Source organism: Eucyclogobius newberryi, unplaced genomic scaffold, assembly GCF_026437365.1.
Source record: "Eucyclogobius newberryi isolate DKJ021-1_F unplaced genomic scaffold, fEucNew1.0.hap1 SCAF_1, whole genome shotgun sequence".
NCBI classification, from domain to species: Eukaryota; Metazoa; Chordata; class Actinopteri; order Gobiiformes; family Gobiidae; genus Eucyclogobius; species Eucyclogobius newberryi.
The window spans coordinates 7,457,974-7,473,971 of record NW_027315723.1 but is presented as its reverse complement, the minus strand read 5'-3'; the positions used below and the strand labels follow the sequence as shown (position 1 = coordinate 7,473,971).

The window sequence follows — 15,998 nt, the reverse complement described above, 5'->3', positions numbered from 1 at the left end:
CTGCTCCTCCCAGGTCCATAAAATCACATGTGGGTTGCCCTAGGGTTTGATTTTAGGTCCTGTGCTTTTTAACCTCTGGGTGGTGTAAGCAGACATGGAATAATCTTCCAAAGTTATGTTGATAGGCAGCTTTTCATCTGCAAAAACAAACAAACACAAAAACAGAATGTTCTAGGGACTTATAATAAAGTAAAATAGTGCAGGTGGCATCCATATAAAAGTCCTATTAAATATTTTAGAGGTTTTTATTTTGTTTTTTTTTTAATAGTTGCTTTGAAGTGGGCTCAAACTCCTGTTTGATATGACTGAAAATTAGTGGGTTGCAGCTTTCTTTTATATTTAACAGCAGCTTGATAGTTATATCAAATTTGGACAAAAAAGAATTAATTTTTAATTTTTTTTTATTTATTTTTTTATAAGAGTTCTTCTATTTAAGAGTCTTTTTTAAACTTCCTATAAGTTATCTGTCCTTTCCCCCAAAATGTCCCCATGTGTGGACAATAAAGGAATATCTTATCTTATCTGAATTACTCAAAGTCAGAGGGTCTATCGTTGGGTCCACCTCATCTTAACATGTTTTAAGGCACTCTAAAACACTTTCTGTGACTTGCCATGTATGAAAGGCCCTTTATAAATACAATTTTACGAGTGATACATGCCTCAGAATTAGCTTGTTAATTTCAAAAACTATTCTCAAGGAGAGATAATCTGCTGCCAAGAGAGTTTTGGAATCCCCCTCAAATTCAACATATCTGTAAAGAAAAAATTGAAATCTTTTATCTGCTAAAAAATCTAAGTAAAATAAAACTTACACTTGCAAGTAATAAGGTTATGTCAGGGTTGTATAGACAGAAGTTATGTTGATACGTGGCATCAACTGCATATCAAACAATAAACTATTTATAAAGCTGTAAGGGGCACAGTGTGTTATACAATTTTTTTTAGTAGTTTCATTATTTCTTATTTCATTCATAACATGTTGTGTGCGTGTGTGTTTGGTTGTTTCTATGTATTGTCTAAGGTTATGGGAGAGGAGGTTCCATTTGGCTTAATGTATATGATTTTTAAGTCTTTTTTTCAGGTACAAGCCATTGAATTGCTGATAAAGCGCTGCCCAGTGGTCGCGTGGTTAAGGCGTTCATAAGTAGATGCCCAACACCTATTATATATTGAAAATGTGGCTATGTGACGTTTTATAACACTGTTATCTCCTGGGTTATCTCTCAAATTATTACAGTAAGTACAGGAATGTAGGTGGTGAGAGGGGGTGGGAAAAACTGAGCACTCGGGCCTCAGTAGACAAGCAGGAATGAATCAAAATACAACTAGCAAACTAATGATGAGAAAACACTAAAAACTAATACAGAAAATATGTTCTAATCTTTTCAAAGTACTTGGACATTGGCTGCATGAATGTATTCAATATTAAGTAAATCCAGTGGCACAGGATACATAACGCATCGTATATACTTTAATGCAAAATAAACCAACCACTTTCCATGGAAGTATAATCATCTAAATAATAGATCCATGATAATAATCCATGCTTTTTTCTTTCCACATCCGCGGCGGAAACGGTATGGGCGGAGACCGGAAGTGTGTGCTGTCCAATGACAGTGCGCGGCGCGTTGAGCGGGGCTTTCGGTCCCGGTGCACGGCTGCTGTTCGCGGGAAATAACAAGAACTGTGCTCGATCTGCCGCGTTTGCCCACATCCACAGATCTAACGACTCTAAAGACAGGAATTGGCCTGTTCTGAAGATCAACCATGATTTTCCGGTCCATTGTTGACGGGCAGCTGGGCAGACGGAGGCAAAACGGTGAGATGTGAACGAATGGGACGCTCTTTCTTTGTGATCCAGCCTCTTATCACCGATATATGGACATGCTCATATACAACATCCAAAACCCTGTCACTTTTTAACCTGTCCGAATTATCATGTGTCAAAGTAGACACGATGATCAGAAGCGTTGCACAAGAAACTAATCGAACGTATAACGCAGGGAGATTTCATGTTTATTCAAAAGGACCTCTGATCTAACTTCAGAGAGACAAACACACAGACAAAATCTCTGCTTCAACTATTAAGTGTAAATGTAAAGTATGTTGTTTGTGCACGCACTAAAATGGCCCCTGTCTCAGTTCAGCTGCACCCTCTCGGTATTTTCAGTCTTTTTTCGGAAACCAGCCCTTCATGAAGTCACTGTTTTCCCGCGTCCTTATCTTAATATCTAATTGTTGTACCGTAGAGCACTAGTTCTAGTACCAACCGAGAACATATTTGGCCTTTCAAGTTCCAACAGATCTAAATCATGTCTGTAACAGGACTATTCCAGGTCTAAACTGGATAGTGTAAAATGGGGCAGCAGTTCTAAACCGGGAGTAAACCAAAAGAGAACTAAATCCTACATAAAATTACTCCAAAATCAATGAATTAGGGCAGCATTGCAAAAGTATCGATATCACAATAATGGGTGTCGCAACTAACTATATAAATATGTATCTATAAAATAATAATATAATGACGTCAAGGTCATCCACCTGACAGAAATGTAATGAATGATGTATAATGAAAAGAGTAAAAAATGCATTATTCTTATTCATATTATTTTTATTAATTTTCCGTATTCAGTTTAAATGATCTGTGCTAGTTAGTTTTGGGTGTGTTAAATTAAATGGCCATGTTCTTATCTTTTATTTTCCATTATAATTCTGAATTATTCTCATAAGACTCTGGAAATGGATAAGACTCCCTATAATTATGTGATGAAGAGGCTGTGTTATGCCACTAATATGCTCATTTGTTCAGCCAGCACTTTCTAGACAACATGTTGTACTTTGTTTTTCTAACCCTCCGTCTTGTGTCGCCCCCTGCAGCCCTGCCTGCTCCGCCCTCGCCCCTTCACCCCTTGGGCTTCCTGCTTCAGGGGTTCAGCTGTGTGCGGCATGATGAGCACATCTCCTACGGGAACCTGGGCGACACCGTACCTCCTTTTGGACTGGCTTTCTCTTCTGGTATGGAACAAAAACGCTCACAAGCTGAAAGCCCAAGTCAGACTATTGGAAAAGAACTACATTTCAACACGTAAATCGATATTGCAACAAACAAATGCAGCATTTAAAACACGCATCATCCACCTGTAGTACTATATGGAACACTGTAACTAACATAAGGAATTAAGTGAATTATTTCTGGTACAAATAACTGAATGTAAAGTCACTATATAAGCTTTTTATTCTGTTGCTGGACTCGTAGACGTTGTACGGCTGCACTGTACACAATCATAAGAGCCTAGAGATTACTGTAGATAATAACAACTTTACCTGATATGTATGTGCTGCACTGTAAACAAACTATAACCACTTATTGTACATAATAGTGTTGTAGCCTTATATTTGGCACCACATTCACAGTCTGTGTTAGATGCCTCAATACCAAATTTCAATGTATTGATACTGACGGAACTTTCAATCAGTATATATACTTGTTTGAAAATATTGATACTTAGAATTTCTCTCAAAAAACTGAATTTTAAATATTTGTAATACATTGTTTATATTTTAGGTTTTCCTGACACATGTTTACTTTTCATATTGGTTCATGCAGAGGTTGAAATAAAATAATGTTGTTTCACTTGTATCTCCAGCTGCCAACCTCCAGAACGTCCTGGCTGTGGCCAATGAAGAGGGCATCGTGAGAGTGTACAACACGGAGACCAGGGAGAACGTCCTCCTCAAAGGTGTGTGTCTGGATACAGTTTTTTTGCTCGTTTTAAAGGCCTCGTATCGGTGGTTAATGATGGTGAATGTTGCAGAGTGGTTAGCCCATGAGAACGCCGTCTTTGACATCGCCTGGGTCCCGGGAGAGCCTCAGCTGGTATGTACAGAGCCACGGTCTATTTGTTTGACACTTCTTTATGCGTCACCTGGTTCTTGTTGTGCCGGTATCCTTGGGGCAGAACACTTTTGGAAACATATCAAACTGCCTCTATTTGCCGTTAATTTTATAATGAAATTCAATTATTCATTGCCCAGTTCAACTAACTCTAGGGAACTTTGCTTCTTGCATTCCTTCCTTGTTGTACCCCTAACTGAGGATGTCCCAATATAAAAAGGTGTTCAAATGTACAATTATTGTGAGAAGAAATGTAACAATTATTGACAAAGATTGACACCTCATTTATCATGATCTATTATGTCACGATTTCTCTAGTATGTGACCAAATTCATAAATTCAAACTTATGTGACAAACAGACTTACTTTTTTGGAGGATAGATTGAATCAAATGTTTCATCTAAAATTGTTAATATGATTATGTTTTAGTGCCTACAGTTCTGCCGTGACCTGAACTATTGTTGTGGTGCTGCTGATAATGTGCTGCTGTGCGTTGGATGCAGGTGACCGCTGCAGGAGACCAGATGGCTCGGCTGTGGGATGTGCACTCGGGGGAGTTACTGGGCAGCTTCAGGGGTCACCTCTGCAGCCTCAAGTCTGTGGCCTTCGCCCCCCAGGACAAAGGTACAAAGTGTCAAAATGAGAAAGATTTGAACTTGATTTGTGGTAGATAAGGTGCATACCAGCCTATTCACGTGAATCAAAAAGGCAAGTTCAACATTTTAAAAAGAAGTACCGGCATTTCATTTTGTGCCGTTAGAATTTTATTTTTAAGTATTTACTAACATAACATTATTCAGATTTAAAATTAGTGGGCTTTGGTATTTCCTTTTCATAATCAGACATTTAGTCATTGGAGTAATATTTGCCCTCGATCTTAGGAGTATTGAGTTCTATGTTTGAGGGTTTTTTATTATGTTAATGTATTTTTCAGCTTTGTCCCTGATTACAACTCTTTATACTTTATTGCTCTTCATTTTCTCCCACAGCTGTTTTCTGCACTGGAGCCAGAGATGGAAACATAATGGTCTGGGACACACGGTGCAGCAAGAAAGGTATTTAATTGTGAACCCAGCTGCTCCTGCGGGACCTGCGTACATAAAGAAGGATCGAACGCTTCTGGCCAGTATTTAGAAATAAGCGATCGCATGCATTTTACATTTTGCTCATCAGTAACCCCAATATTTATCCAAAAGTTTAATATTAGAAAGTAATTACTGGTATCTAAAGTTGGCCCAGCCTCTTCATAGTGACAATTCTCCGTAGCAGTTTTTTTTTTTTTTTTTTTGCACACTTTTATCACCGTATTTTCCGGACCAGCCAAAATATGTATAATATAGAAGAAAAAACAAGTATAAGTATGAGTCGCACCCCGGCCAAAACTATGAAAAAAGGTGCGACTTATAGTCCGGAAAATGCTAAATCACTCAAACTGAAATGCATGGATCTCAGTGTAAGCTATTGAAGAGGGAAAACTATTTAAAGTCTATTTGACACTGTGTAATGCACTCTAAAGTGCTTTTGGTGTTGTGATAGGCACTATCACAACACCATATATAATCCTATATAAATCCAGTAATTAATTAATTTTGCTCAGCAGTTCTCGTTTGTACCCCTCTGCTCCGTGTAGACTTGCTCACATGAATTAACTGCTGTTTGTGGTTTCAGACGGCTTCTACAAACAGGTGAAGCAGATCAGTGGTGCTCATAACAAAACTGAACCAAACTCACAGCAGAAAACAAAGAAGAAAAGGAGCAGCACTCGAGGCATGGCTCCCAGTGTGGTACGATTGCATTTCATCACAGGTTCATCACATAATTATTAAAGTTATTAAATGGTATTGCTGTAATGTTGTTGTGTAGGACACGCAGCAGAGTGTGACTGTGGTGCTGTTACGAGATCAGCACACGCTCCTCTCCTCTGGGGCGGTGGACGGGTAAGAGACAACAGACAAACATGTTTTTGACTTTTTTATTGTTTTGAATGTGTTGGTTTGCTTCTTTTTTGGTGGCTTTTTATTAACCTACTCATCGTATACCAACATTAGTGCATTAGTCTTATATAGCACGTTTTGTGAAGTTCACTCTACACTCAGTGGTGGTAAGATACTACTGTAGCCACAGCTGCCCTGGGGCAATCACAATGATGGTGAAGTTTACATTCGAGCACCTGTAGCACCTGTTTTTCTGGTCTCCCGTCCCATTACTGACCAGGCCCAACCCTGCTTAGCCTCTGAGATCAGACGAGATCTTAGTTTGGGCCTGTTCTAGGTCAGATTTAATAGTTCCAGATTTCAGTGTGAACACCACCAAATATCGGTACTTCAAGATGAAAAAGTATATAAAACTATTTCCAATTAATCAGTACATGAGTTGTGTTTGTTACCAAATAAATGAATGTCAATCTTTTTAGTAACGGTACACTTTCTGACTAACAATTACATATTAACGAGCCTTTGCACTCTTCTGATTCTATCATGTAAAAATGTCTCCCTTTTCTTTTCCACAGTGTAGTGAAGATGTGGGACTTGAGGAAGCACTACTCGGCCCACCGCCAGGACTCCGTGGCTCTGCAGACGTTTCCTTACCCAGGGTCCAGTGTGAGGACGAGATTAGGTCTGTACTGACCCAGACTCCATCATGTCCCACACTGATGCTTTACTCATGTGGTGTTCTAAATGTGATTTTAGGTTACTCTGGACTGGTGTTGGACTCCAGCAGATCCAATGTGATGTGTAACTGCACTGATGACAATATTTACATGTTCAACATCAGCGGTGTCAAAACTTCTCCAGGTACAAGCGCTTCATGGATTTTAAATCATTAGAGCCACAAGAGGGGGCTGTTAGATCAATTAGTCCAAATAAGTGTTCATTTTGTTGACTATACATCTGTATGTGGTCATAGTTTTAAAAAAACATGACTTCTCAAACAAAAAACGTAATATTTATATAATTTAATCTTTGTAAAAACGTAAAATTGAAGGTACTGCTCCTCTGAACGCGTGGGGTCAAATTTTATATTAAAACATTACAGTCCCTTTTGTCTGTTGTATTTGGTAAAGCTTTTTACAAATGAACCCTCCAACTCTGACTGCTGGATTTGTCTTATTCAACGCTGCAATGCGTTTTCTCATAGTGGCTGTATTCAGTGGACACCAGAACTCCTCGTTCTACATCAAGTCCACTGTGAGTCCTGATGACCAGTTCCTGGCCAGTGGCTCCAGTGACAGTCACACCTACATCTGGAAGGTACGGACACAAACTGGTGAACAAATGTACTTAAGTTTTACACACAGCACTGAATAGTGGATCCCTTTCCACTTTGTACCAATACATACCTGGTTGTACTTTGTAGATGCCTATTAATAATTGTTAATAATGTATTTTACTGTTCTACATAAAGATTAATAGTAATTCAATGTTCACAAAGTCCATTAAATACTATTTCTTTGAGGAAAAAACTGTAGTATTTATGATTTATTGTGGTGACACGGCCTACGCTCTCCCAGGACCCGACGGGGATCTTTTAATGCCAACGATAATGTTCCCCCAGTTCTATGTAGAAAATAAGTTCTTAAAACAGGATTTCTTTTGTCAGATCTCCTCTCCCTCTGATCCTCCCATGATGCTCCAGGGCCACAGTGAGGAGGTCACATCTGTGTCATGGTGCCCAACGGACTACACCAAGGTGAGGCCAGGACCACCCAATACTGTTCATACTGTTTACCCAACCAGGAAACAGATCATAACTTTTCCCCCTTCTCCCTCTGTAGATTGTGTCTTGCTCAGACGACCACACCGTGCGTATCTGGCGTCTCCACAGAGAAACTGCAGAGGCAGAGTCACGTTTGGGAGAAGCGAACGTCGTGGGCTGGGCTCGGCAGAAATCTCCAAGTCAGTTCTTTTTTTTATCTGTGACCTAAACGTTGAGTTTGACATAGACAAAGTTGTTTTTGTTTTAATTGGATTCTTTCACCCAAGGATTTTGTCCCAATATGGTGTATGTTTTATTGCCGGTTGTGGAGTGAGAACATATTTTAAAGTTTTCCTTCAAAATTCAAATGTTTTTTTCTAAAGTTGGGAAACTAATAACTAATATTTTTACACTCTTATTATCAAAATCTAGGGTTTTTGAGAAATGTTCAACAAAATTATGGTAGTATGTTGTATATGTGGTCTTTTTTGCCGTTATGATATTAGTCAAGACTTTTAAAAAGGAAAATAAATAATACACTTGGTTATATGTATCTGGGTATAGCTATTTAGACAATCCTAGTAAAGTATACATCATGAAAATTGAAATTGGTTACTATTTTGAAATTGCAGTGTTGCTTATATCTTTTTTTCCTGTTGTATTCAGGGCATTTAACCCAAGCTGAAACAACCCCAGCCAAGAGTCCACGCACACACCGCCTGGTCGGCCTGTCCTCTCCCAGACCTGCCGCTTGTGCTTCCAACAGCGCCTCCCTCCCTCTCCCCTCCAGCACCACCTCCCCTCTGCCCTCCCCCGCACCCAAAACATCCACCGCTCGCCCCAAAACGCCAACGTCCATCAAGCAGTGGCTGTCCCCGAGTCACAGGCCTCCCACTCCGTTAACACCTCGAGTTCCAAGTCATCAAAACGGTGCAGCGACTCCCCCTACAGAGCAACGGGCCAAACGCAGGCTGGAAGCGAGTGGACCCTCTTGTTGTGACGACGTAGAGCAATGTCGGTGTGTAGCGGAGTTGAACCCGGCGAAGAAAAGTCGAGTCGTGGCAGGGCTGTGCTGTCAGTACGAGTCGGACAAAGCTGGACCCTCTAAGGATAAAGAAAACTGCTGGTCCAACTCGGGGAACTGGCTTTCTGCCATGAGCCAGAAGATCAGGAGCAGTCGTAGCAGCCCCAGGAGGTCGGAGTGCAGGACGCCTGAGGGCAGGACTCCTGGCAGGACGCCTGAGGGCAGGACTCCTGGCAGGACGCCTGAGGGCAGGACTCCTGGCTCGCCTGTGAGTGACACTAGTGTTGACAGTAAAATGATGATCGGATACTAAAACGGTTTATGGAACGAAAAAACATTGAATGCGACAGACATGGACCTTTCCTGAAGAGCTCTAGAATCATCTTCATCTTTATCATTAGCAATACAAAATAATAAGTCAATAGACATACTATTTGTGTTGAAAATTCGGGTCATATAGACATGCTACAGGAGTGAAGACCGTTGCTTCAAAACAATAGTCTCAGGAAATGGTATTTGTGGAAACGACTTAAGTTTGAGTAATTGTAAGCGTAAAATGAGAAGTCATAATTGTACGAACAAAACGCTTTTAATGCACAACGAGAACATAAATCCTATTTGCAGGAGCAGTGCAAGAAATGCTGCATATTTATTTGTCTCGGATTTTAACACAGCGACGGATAATGAGACTTTATTACCAAAGTACAGATGATACACAAACCTAGTTGTGTTATTTAGTTTTAATTTCAATCATTACTATTGTTGTATCTAAAAGCCGCTAACCCTGTAGTTTAGACCTCTACAAACGTGTTCTGAAATACATGGGATTGATAAATCAGTTCAGCAGTTCAGATTTCTCTTTCTTTTTTTAATTTTTAAAAAGTGTTTACAACAAATCTATTCACAATTGAAATAGTGCTCATAGTAGTGGTCAGACTACCTATACAAAAAAACTTCAATAGATAAAATATAGTTTGTAATGAGAGTCGAACCGGAATCAGAAAATTCACAAACAGGAATAGGAAACACTCCTATCACAATAATATGACTCTTGCTGGAATGCGGGAAAACTGGATTGTCAGACTCCTAATTTTAGTATCACACATGCAATTCATTGATAAAATAACCTTATGTTTAATCTCCTTTCTGATGTGTCAACACCTGAACTTATCTTATCACTTTTCTTCTTTTCCAGACCACTTGTTCACCACAATCTATGAAGAAAATATCAACGTACTTTTCCAAGGGTGCAACAGAGTGACCGCTTTACCCGTTATCAAATCTGTATATTTTAGTGTCATTTTTAAATCAATTTATAGCAATTTGAGGTCTCGTTATTGACTGCGCCAGTACAAGATTGGCCAGAAGATTTGTGCTGTGAAAGCCCTATTTAAATAACTCATTGTTTGCCCGTTTCTTCCGTTAGTTCACATCCATTTGTGTTGAGTATTGTACATAATATCTGTATCATTTTTGTATATAATTTTTTGTGTTTGGAATTGCCGGGGTTGTTCAGAACAAACCATCGGCTGTTTTGGCTTGTCAGTAGATGAACAGACGAAGACCGGATCTTATTAAACAGGATGTGGTTTTGTATTTTGAGTCTGATTTATGAATGTTATATAATATTTACATCATTTTCTAATATGTCGAATTCATAAATATTTAAGTGAGCACCAGATGCTTGTTGCTGCATCTTTGACACGGGTTTGATGGAGGAATCATATCATCTGTGATTCTATGCATTTAATGAGTCACGTATATCAGGGGTCTTAAAGATGTTCGTGTATTAGTTTTGAATGAGAAAATTATTGTAAAAAATGACTAGGCCTCTCATTGCTGCTTTTTGAGATGTGTTTAACTTGGAACTGTTTTACCCATTTGTCATCGTGGCAGGAAGTATCCACAAATCTAACTATTTAGGAATCAAATTATGGACACATGTTAAATGCTGTAAAGACGATATGTTTCATTATTTTATTTAATCCGCTTTCATAATATATAGATTTATATGAGACACTGTAATTTCAAAGACTGTTTCCTCAAACTGCATTTATCTCCCATAAAATAGCACCTACACACACCAAACTTGGTGTTCTCCTCCTGAAGAACTGGTTCTCCTCCTGGTTCTCCTGGTGGCTCCAGCTCCACTGTCTCCCTCGTCAGATCTCTCCTTCATTCTGGAACTCCTCCAGGTTTATTCTTTTTCCCAAGGAGGTTTTTTGTAGTTTGTCCTGGCCGAGAAGGAGGATCTAAGGTCAGGGGACTCTGGAACATCGTCCCTCGTCCCCACGGACATTGTTTAATCTGTTTTTTACTGTCGCCCTCAGAGGCAACTGTTGTGATTTTGGGCGTTACAAAAATAAATTTAATTTAATTGAAACGAAACTTGGGCCAGATTTTGACAAATCATTCAAATGTATTTGTTGATCTCCAAATCTAAGCCTGATTAATTCAGGTTTTAACAGCAAATTAGCCACATTTAGAACTGATCATTACTACAAATAAGATTAGACCAGGCGTAAGTTTACGTGACATGTTAGAACAGTTTTTAATAATGAACAGTTGTACTACGCAGCGCCACTCCTGCTCCAGCCCACAACGTCACCGAATGTTTTCGCGAGTCACATGGTGTAAGCGTGCGCTGCGATTGGCCCAAAAAGTTTCCAGTCTCGCCAAACCCTGCTCGCCGATTGGCTTCCCGCGCTGTCCGTCAGTCACGTCCACTCGTCAGGCCCCGCCCTCCGTGGCTCCAGCGCAGAGGTGATCCAGACAGACGCTCGGTGCGGGGCTGCGCGGAGTGTTTACGGCCGCCTGTACGTCTTCTATCTGCGCGATTTTATACCACCCAACCGCCTTTAAACGAGAGGCAAGTGCGTCTACGCCTACGCGCCCGTGGATTCAGCGCGGGGGGGAAACTGCGTGTTTGGACGCACACGGGCAACTACCAGGAATCGAACTTCGACAGCAGCGGCAGCTAGTACTCGTAGGTGCGTTCGTGTAAAATCGCCATTCACGTGGATTAAAGGCCGGGATTTGGACGCTGGTTTTTCGTGCTGTCGCGTCGTGTTGGACCATCGTATTTTATCACACGCAGTTGACGAGCACATTTGAGTTTTGAAGTGCGTGTGCGAGCGTCGGTCTGTTTTAGCCAGCAGCAGCGGCAGCAGCAGCGGCAGCAGCAGCGGCGGCAGCAGCAGCACGCTAGGCCCAGAGGCTTCAGAGGAGGAGGAGGAAGAGGAGGCTACAGCTGCAAGAAACTTCACGGACATTTCACGCAACTTTCCCCGGACAATGTCAAGGCTATGGTCTGGAACAGGTGTATGTTGTACAAGACTCAAACACGTGTGAAAACAAGGAACCAATGCGCTTGTTTGTATCGTCAATGCAACGTTGTTGTTGTGGTGGTGGTGGTGGTGTTGTTGTTGTTTTTTACAAGAATCATCAATGACACTAACCAGGTAGTGTCGTAAACGCTGGTGGGGACAGTCTTTTGTGACTAAATCAAGTAAAATAGCACGATAGATAAAAGTGCAGTTTGACAGGAAGGTTCGCAGATCGTGTGTCAGCAGCAGAGGAGAGCAACATCCCTCGGGACAAAAGCGCAGCATCACAGCCATTGGGTAAAATCTCTGAAGACACAACAGGAAAACCCTTCTTCCACGCCTCATTTGTTCATTGCATAGAATAGGAAAAACAACTATATTATTCACGCGTCGGCCCATTTTGGACATGAAACAAAGCCTGTGTGTTGTCATTAAGGATTGACCAGGTTATCTGAAGACGCCACCAGCTCCACAGAAAGAGCATCCGGAGACCCTGGTTTCAAAATGTCGGCTGCCATCTCTGCGTCGGAGAAGGTGGATGGCTTTACGAGGAAGTCCATGAGGAAGGCCCAGCAGAGGCAGAGGAGGTCGCAGGGCTCGTCTCAGTACCGGACACAAAGCATTGTCCCGGTGGAGCTGTCTCCGCTGCCCCAGCTCAAAGGTAAGAGGATCATAACCGGGGGACTAAAATTGGCTGCACGCTGACCACATCACATCCAGTTACCAAGGAGGCCTTAAAGAGGAAGGCAAGACCATGTTTGAAAGGCAAATCCCTCTTAACTTTTCATTGCAATTTCCTAAATAATAATAATAATGATTAATAGGCCCACGGACAAGTCAAGGCCATGTGTGATGTAGTGCAAAATGACACATACTTGTATCATGAAAATGTGTTTAAATACAGATTAGAGTTGAACTACACTGAGTACCTCCAGACAAAAGTACACTCCACTGGAGCAAAGCAGCAAACACTGAAAGCAGAGTATGGCGGCCCCCAGAACAAGCCAAACAAACAACCCGTATAATACATGGGTGAGACCAAAATAGAGATTAATTTCAAATAAGAATCTATAGGCTATATTTATCAATCCAACAGATATCGTTCAAAACACGTCTTTAAATGTATTAGTGAAAGAACTGTAGATTAAAGCTCAGAAATATAACTTTATACTTTTGTTTGAAAGACTAAAAATGTGTGTTTACATTTATACATTCATCTAAATAAATACTATATGTGATATTTCAATTCAGATTATCTTCAAAACAATATTCACAATATAATTCAATAATTACATACATTGCCCAACGCTAATAATAAAATATATTGCCTCACTGCAAGAAGGTCACAGGTTAGAATCCCGGGCTTTTCTGTGCAGAGTTTGCATGTTTCGCCCCGTGTCTGGGTAGGTTTCCTCCATCAACCTAAAATCTCTATCTCTATCTCTATAACTCCAGTTACATTCCTGACCAAGGCCAGCTCCAGATGTGCAGATGGTCCCTCTGCTCCTGACAGGTTTAAAAGACCATGAAGCACGGGTCATCCCTCACGAGGGATTTATAAAACTGCATTTATCACCACCAATTTGTGAAATCTTTAATCTGTCCTTTTTTAATTGGTTGAGGCAGAAGTGACATTTTGTGTATTAAGTCTCTGATACTACTAGTAAATAATTTCATAGCGAATATAAATCACTGCTCTTAAACCAGTAGATTCGGTTATGGCTGTAGACTTAACTCTGCTCAGGGTAAAGGTTTCCGAGGTATGTGTGGCCCAACCTGTTCACCTGCATGTGAGCTGTGGGCGTCTGAGCTCCGGGCGCCTGAGCTCGCTGATGTCAAACCGTGTTTATACTCGAGACAGCACTCGAAACGGTTCATCACACTTTAACCTTGTGTGAAGAAAAACAGACGTTTACAGTCGTTCTGGTAAACCTGTCACCGTAACTACAATACTGATTCAAAATTCAATAACTGACAGATTAACCATATTACTTTGAGCTCAGTATTTATCATCTGTATCTTTTATTTGAATTAATTAAGTTTGTGTTATATTAACATGTGGGAACAGGACAAAACCTGATAATACAAGCAGCAGAACACAGTCACTCCCACTTGTGAAAAGGGGCAGGTTGTGAAAATTGTATGGATCGGGTATCGATTCTCTATCTTCTGATACTGAGCCGATTCTCCCATTAACTTAAATATTGTCTTGTGATACCTAATTGTAGGCTCAGAAAAGACTGAATTAATTTTCATTGTTTTGCTGTTGTAATGACTGTAATTGGTGTACAAATAATATTATTAGCATATTGGGTCTAATGCAGAGGAGAAATATTCCATAATATAACTTATTATTGTATGAACAGCTCTTAATCTTTTAGGAAGATTGGATAACATGTTGAAGTAGTTTTAAGGAAAGTCTCTATTATGGGCTGGTATCAGGCATCAGCAGATGGTATTGGAGCTGATAAAGCTGGATCGTTCACTCATAGAAATGTGTGTATTTTTATTTGAGAAGCAGTTGTGCAGAGTTTGAGTGAAGTCTCTGGGCGTGTAGAGGTCACCCGCCCCTCATCCTCGGCTCTATTATGGGCTGTTTGTGCTCTGGGTTTCTCTGAAGTGTTGATGGGACAAAGGCCATGTGTTGGACTTAAGCAGTCGGCTCCTGGGTTTTATAAAACACATAAGGTCAGTTGTAAGCATGGTCAGATATGGATTTTATGGTAAATAGGAAATATAAGGCTAAACTAACAGATTCATGTTTATCTTCAAATAAAGATAATTACAAATTGTATTTGTCTGGGATATAATATAATAAATAGTATTTTGATGTAAGCTTCATTGCTCTGTTTAAAAAGACACATCTGATGCAGTGAGTCATTTTTACCTTTTGGATTGTTCATTGATATTGCACTGATATATTATCTATTTGTACTGTGGGGTTACATCTAAACTAAAGTCTAGCAAAAGGGATCTGTAGGAACTGGATAGGATTTTGGATTATTATTTTTTGTATTTGCTGATTCTACTGCAGTTTGCACTCACTAACTTCACCATTGTATCTGCATGTCTCGGATTTGGCTCCATTTCACAAAAATAGAAATCCTGTTCATGGACGTTCAGTCCAGAGCCACAAATCATAAGCATGAGCTTGTACATTGTAGCATTGAATGGTTTGTGGAAAAGTCTGAATTTATATGTTTTAAAACCTAAATTCAGTTCACTGTGCACATTTTCAACTAGATGATATTTTCACAGAAACCTCTACAATTTTGTAACTGCAACTTTGATGTGTGTGCGGATCACAAAAATCAGAAAATATCGGTCCTGTAGCGCTGCAGAAAGATAGAGACACACTTCCTGGTCAGTGTCTGACCTGAACGGTTACACAAGGCCCTCGTCAACTGTCAGTGCACAGGAACATTTGCACTGTGTCAAATTGATTGTGAATAATTTGGCTGTGCTTCTGTTGACTGTACTCTGCTACGTTGCATAATAAAAACTCAATACTCACAATTATACATTGCTGTAGCAAGTGACAAGCAAGCAATAGACAGAATTATTTTGCATTTGGAGCAAACAACACGTTCTATAAGTGTTTTATCAAGAGAGAGAATATAGCATATATCATTTTAGATGAAATTGAATAGTCTCTTCTATCAGTAAAAGCATGATGTTTGGAGCAGAGGTCAGACTTTGGAGGAAGAATTGTTTTCTATTCAATGGCAGTCATTAAAAGCATATTGCTTATATTCAGAAATAAATGTTGATACGTTAAATAGTTTGATTGGTCAAAATTATGGGGTAAAAAATATTAACTTGATAGCAGTTCAAATAATTTCCTTGAATAAAATAAAATGTGATTTGCCCTGGCCTCTGTCGTGTCTTTGTTCACATGGGGGTCAGGTGTGGGTTTACGAGCAGCTGTCTTCACGTGTTATTGATGAGTTTGCATAACCCGGTGGTGGGGCAGCCCTCTCAGGTTCCTCCTCCTGAGATGGTGGAGGCACAGTGAAAATGTACACCAGCAACCCAAAGAGCTGGCTTTGGCTTTGCC

General features: G+C 40.2%; 2 protein-coding genes across 2 annotated transcripts in view; both read left to right on the top strand.

Annotated features, from left to right (window-relative positions):
- The first annotated feature begins 1,589 nt into the window (after nt 1-1,589).
- On the top strand, nt 1,590-10,131 carry dtl (denticleless E3 ubiquitin protein ligase homolog (Drosophila)). The gene is made up of 16 exons (XM_072453948.1): nt 1,590-1,819; nt 2,878-3,015; nt 3,648-3,740; nt 3,816-3,877; nt 4,399-4,519; nt 4,885-4,950; nt 5,564-5,679; nt 5,759-5,832; nt 6,405-6,511; nt 6,586-6,690; nt 7,034-7,146; nt 7,496-7,585; nt 7,671-7,791; nt 8,258-8,786; nt 8,853-8,883; nt 9,811-10,131. The coding sequence occupies exons 1-16, from the start codon at nt 1,768-1,770 to the stop codon at nt 9,874-9,876; spliced, it is 1,884 nt and encodes a 627-aa protein (XP_072310049.1). The 5' UTR covers nt 1,590-1,767; the 3' UTR covers nt 9,877-10,131.
- Nucleotides 10,132-12,297: 2,166 nt separating this feature from the next.
- Nucleotides 12,298-15,998, top strand: part of ppp2r5a (protein phosphatase 2, regulatory subunit B', alpha isoform) — a 30,842-nt gene continuing 27,141 nt past the window's right edge. Inside the window, exon 1 of the mRNA XM_072454570.1 lies at nt 12,298-12,602. Coding sequence (XP_072310671.1) covers nt 12,446-12,602 — 157 coding nt within the window. The 5' untranslated portion in view covers nt 12,298-12,445. The remainder of the gene's footprint in view (nt 12,603-15,998) is intronic.

What these genes read in the sequence shown, in the direction of transcription:
- dtl (XM_072453948.1), top strand. Translation starts at nt 1,768, where the DNA reads ATGATTTTCCGGTCCATTGTTGACGGGCAGCTGGGCAGACGGAGGCAA. An exon ending in GGGCAGACGGAGGCAAAACG is followed by an intron (nt 1,820 to 2,877) that starts GTGAGATGTGAA and finishes CGCCCCCTGCAG; the next exon opens with CCCTGCCTGCTCCGCCCTCG. An exon ending in TCCCGGGAGAGCCTCAGCTG is followed by an intron (nt 3,878 to 4,398) that starts GTATGTACAGAG and finishes CGTTGGATGCAG; the next exon opens with GTGACCGCTGCAGGAGACCA.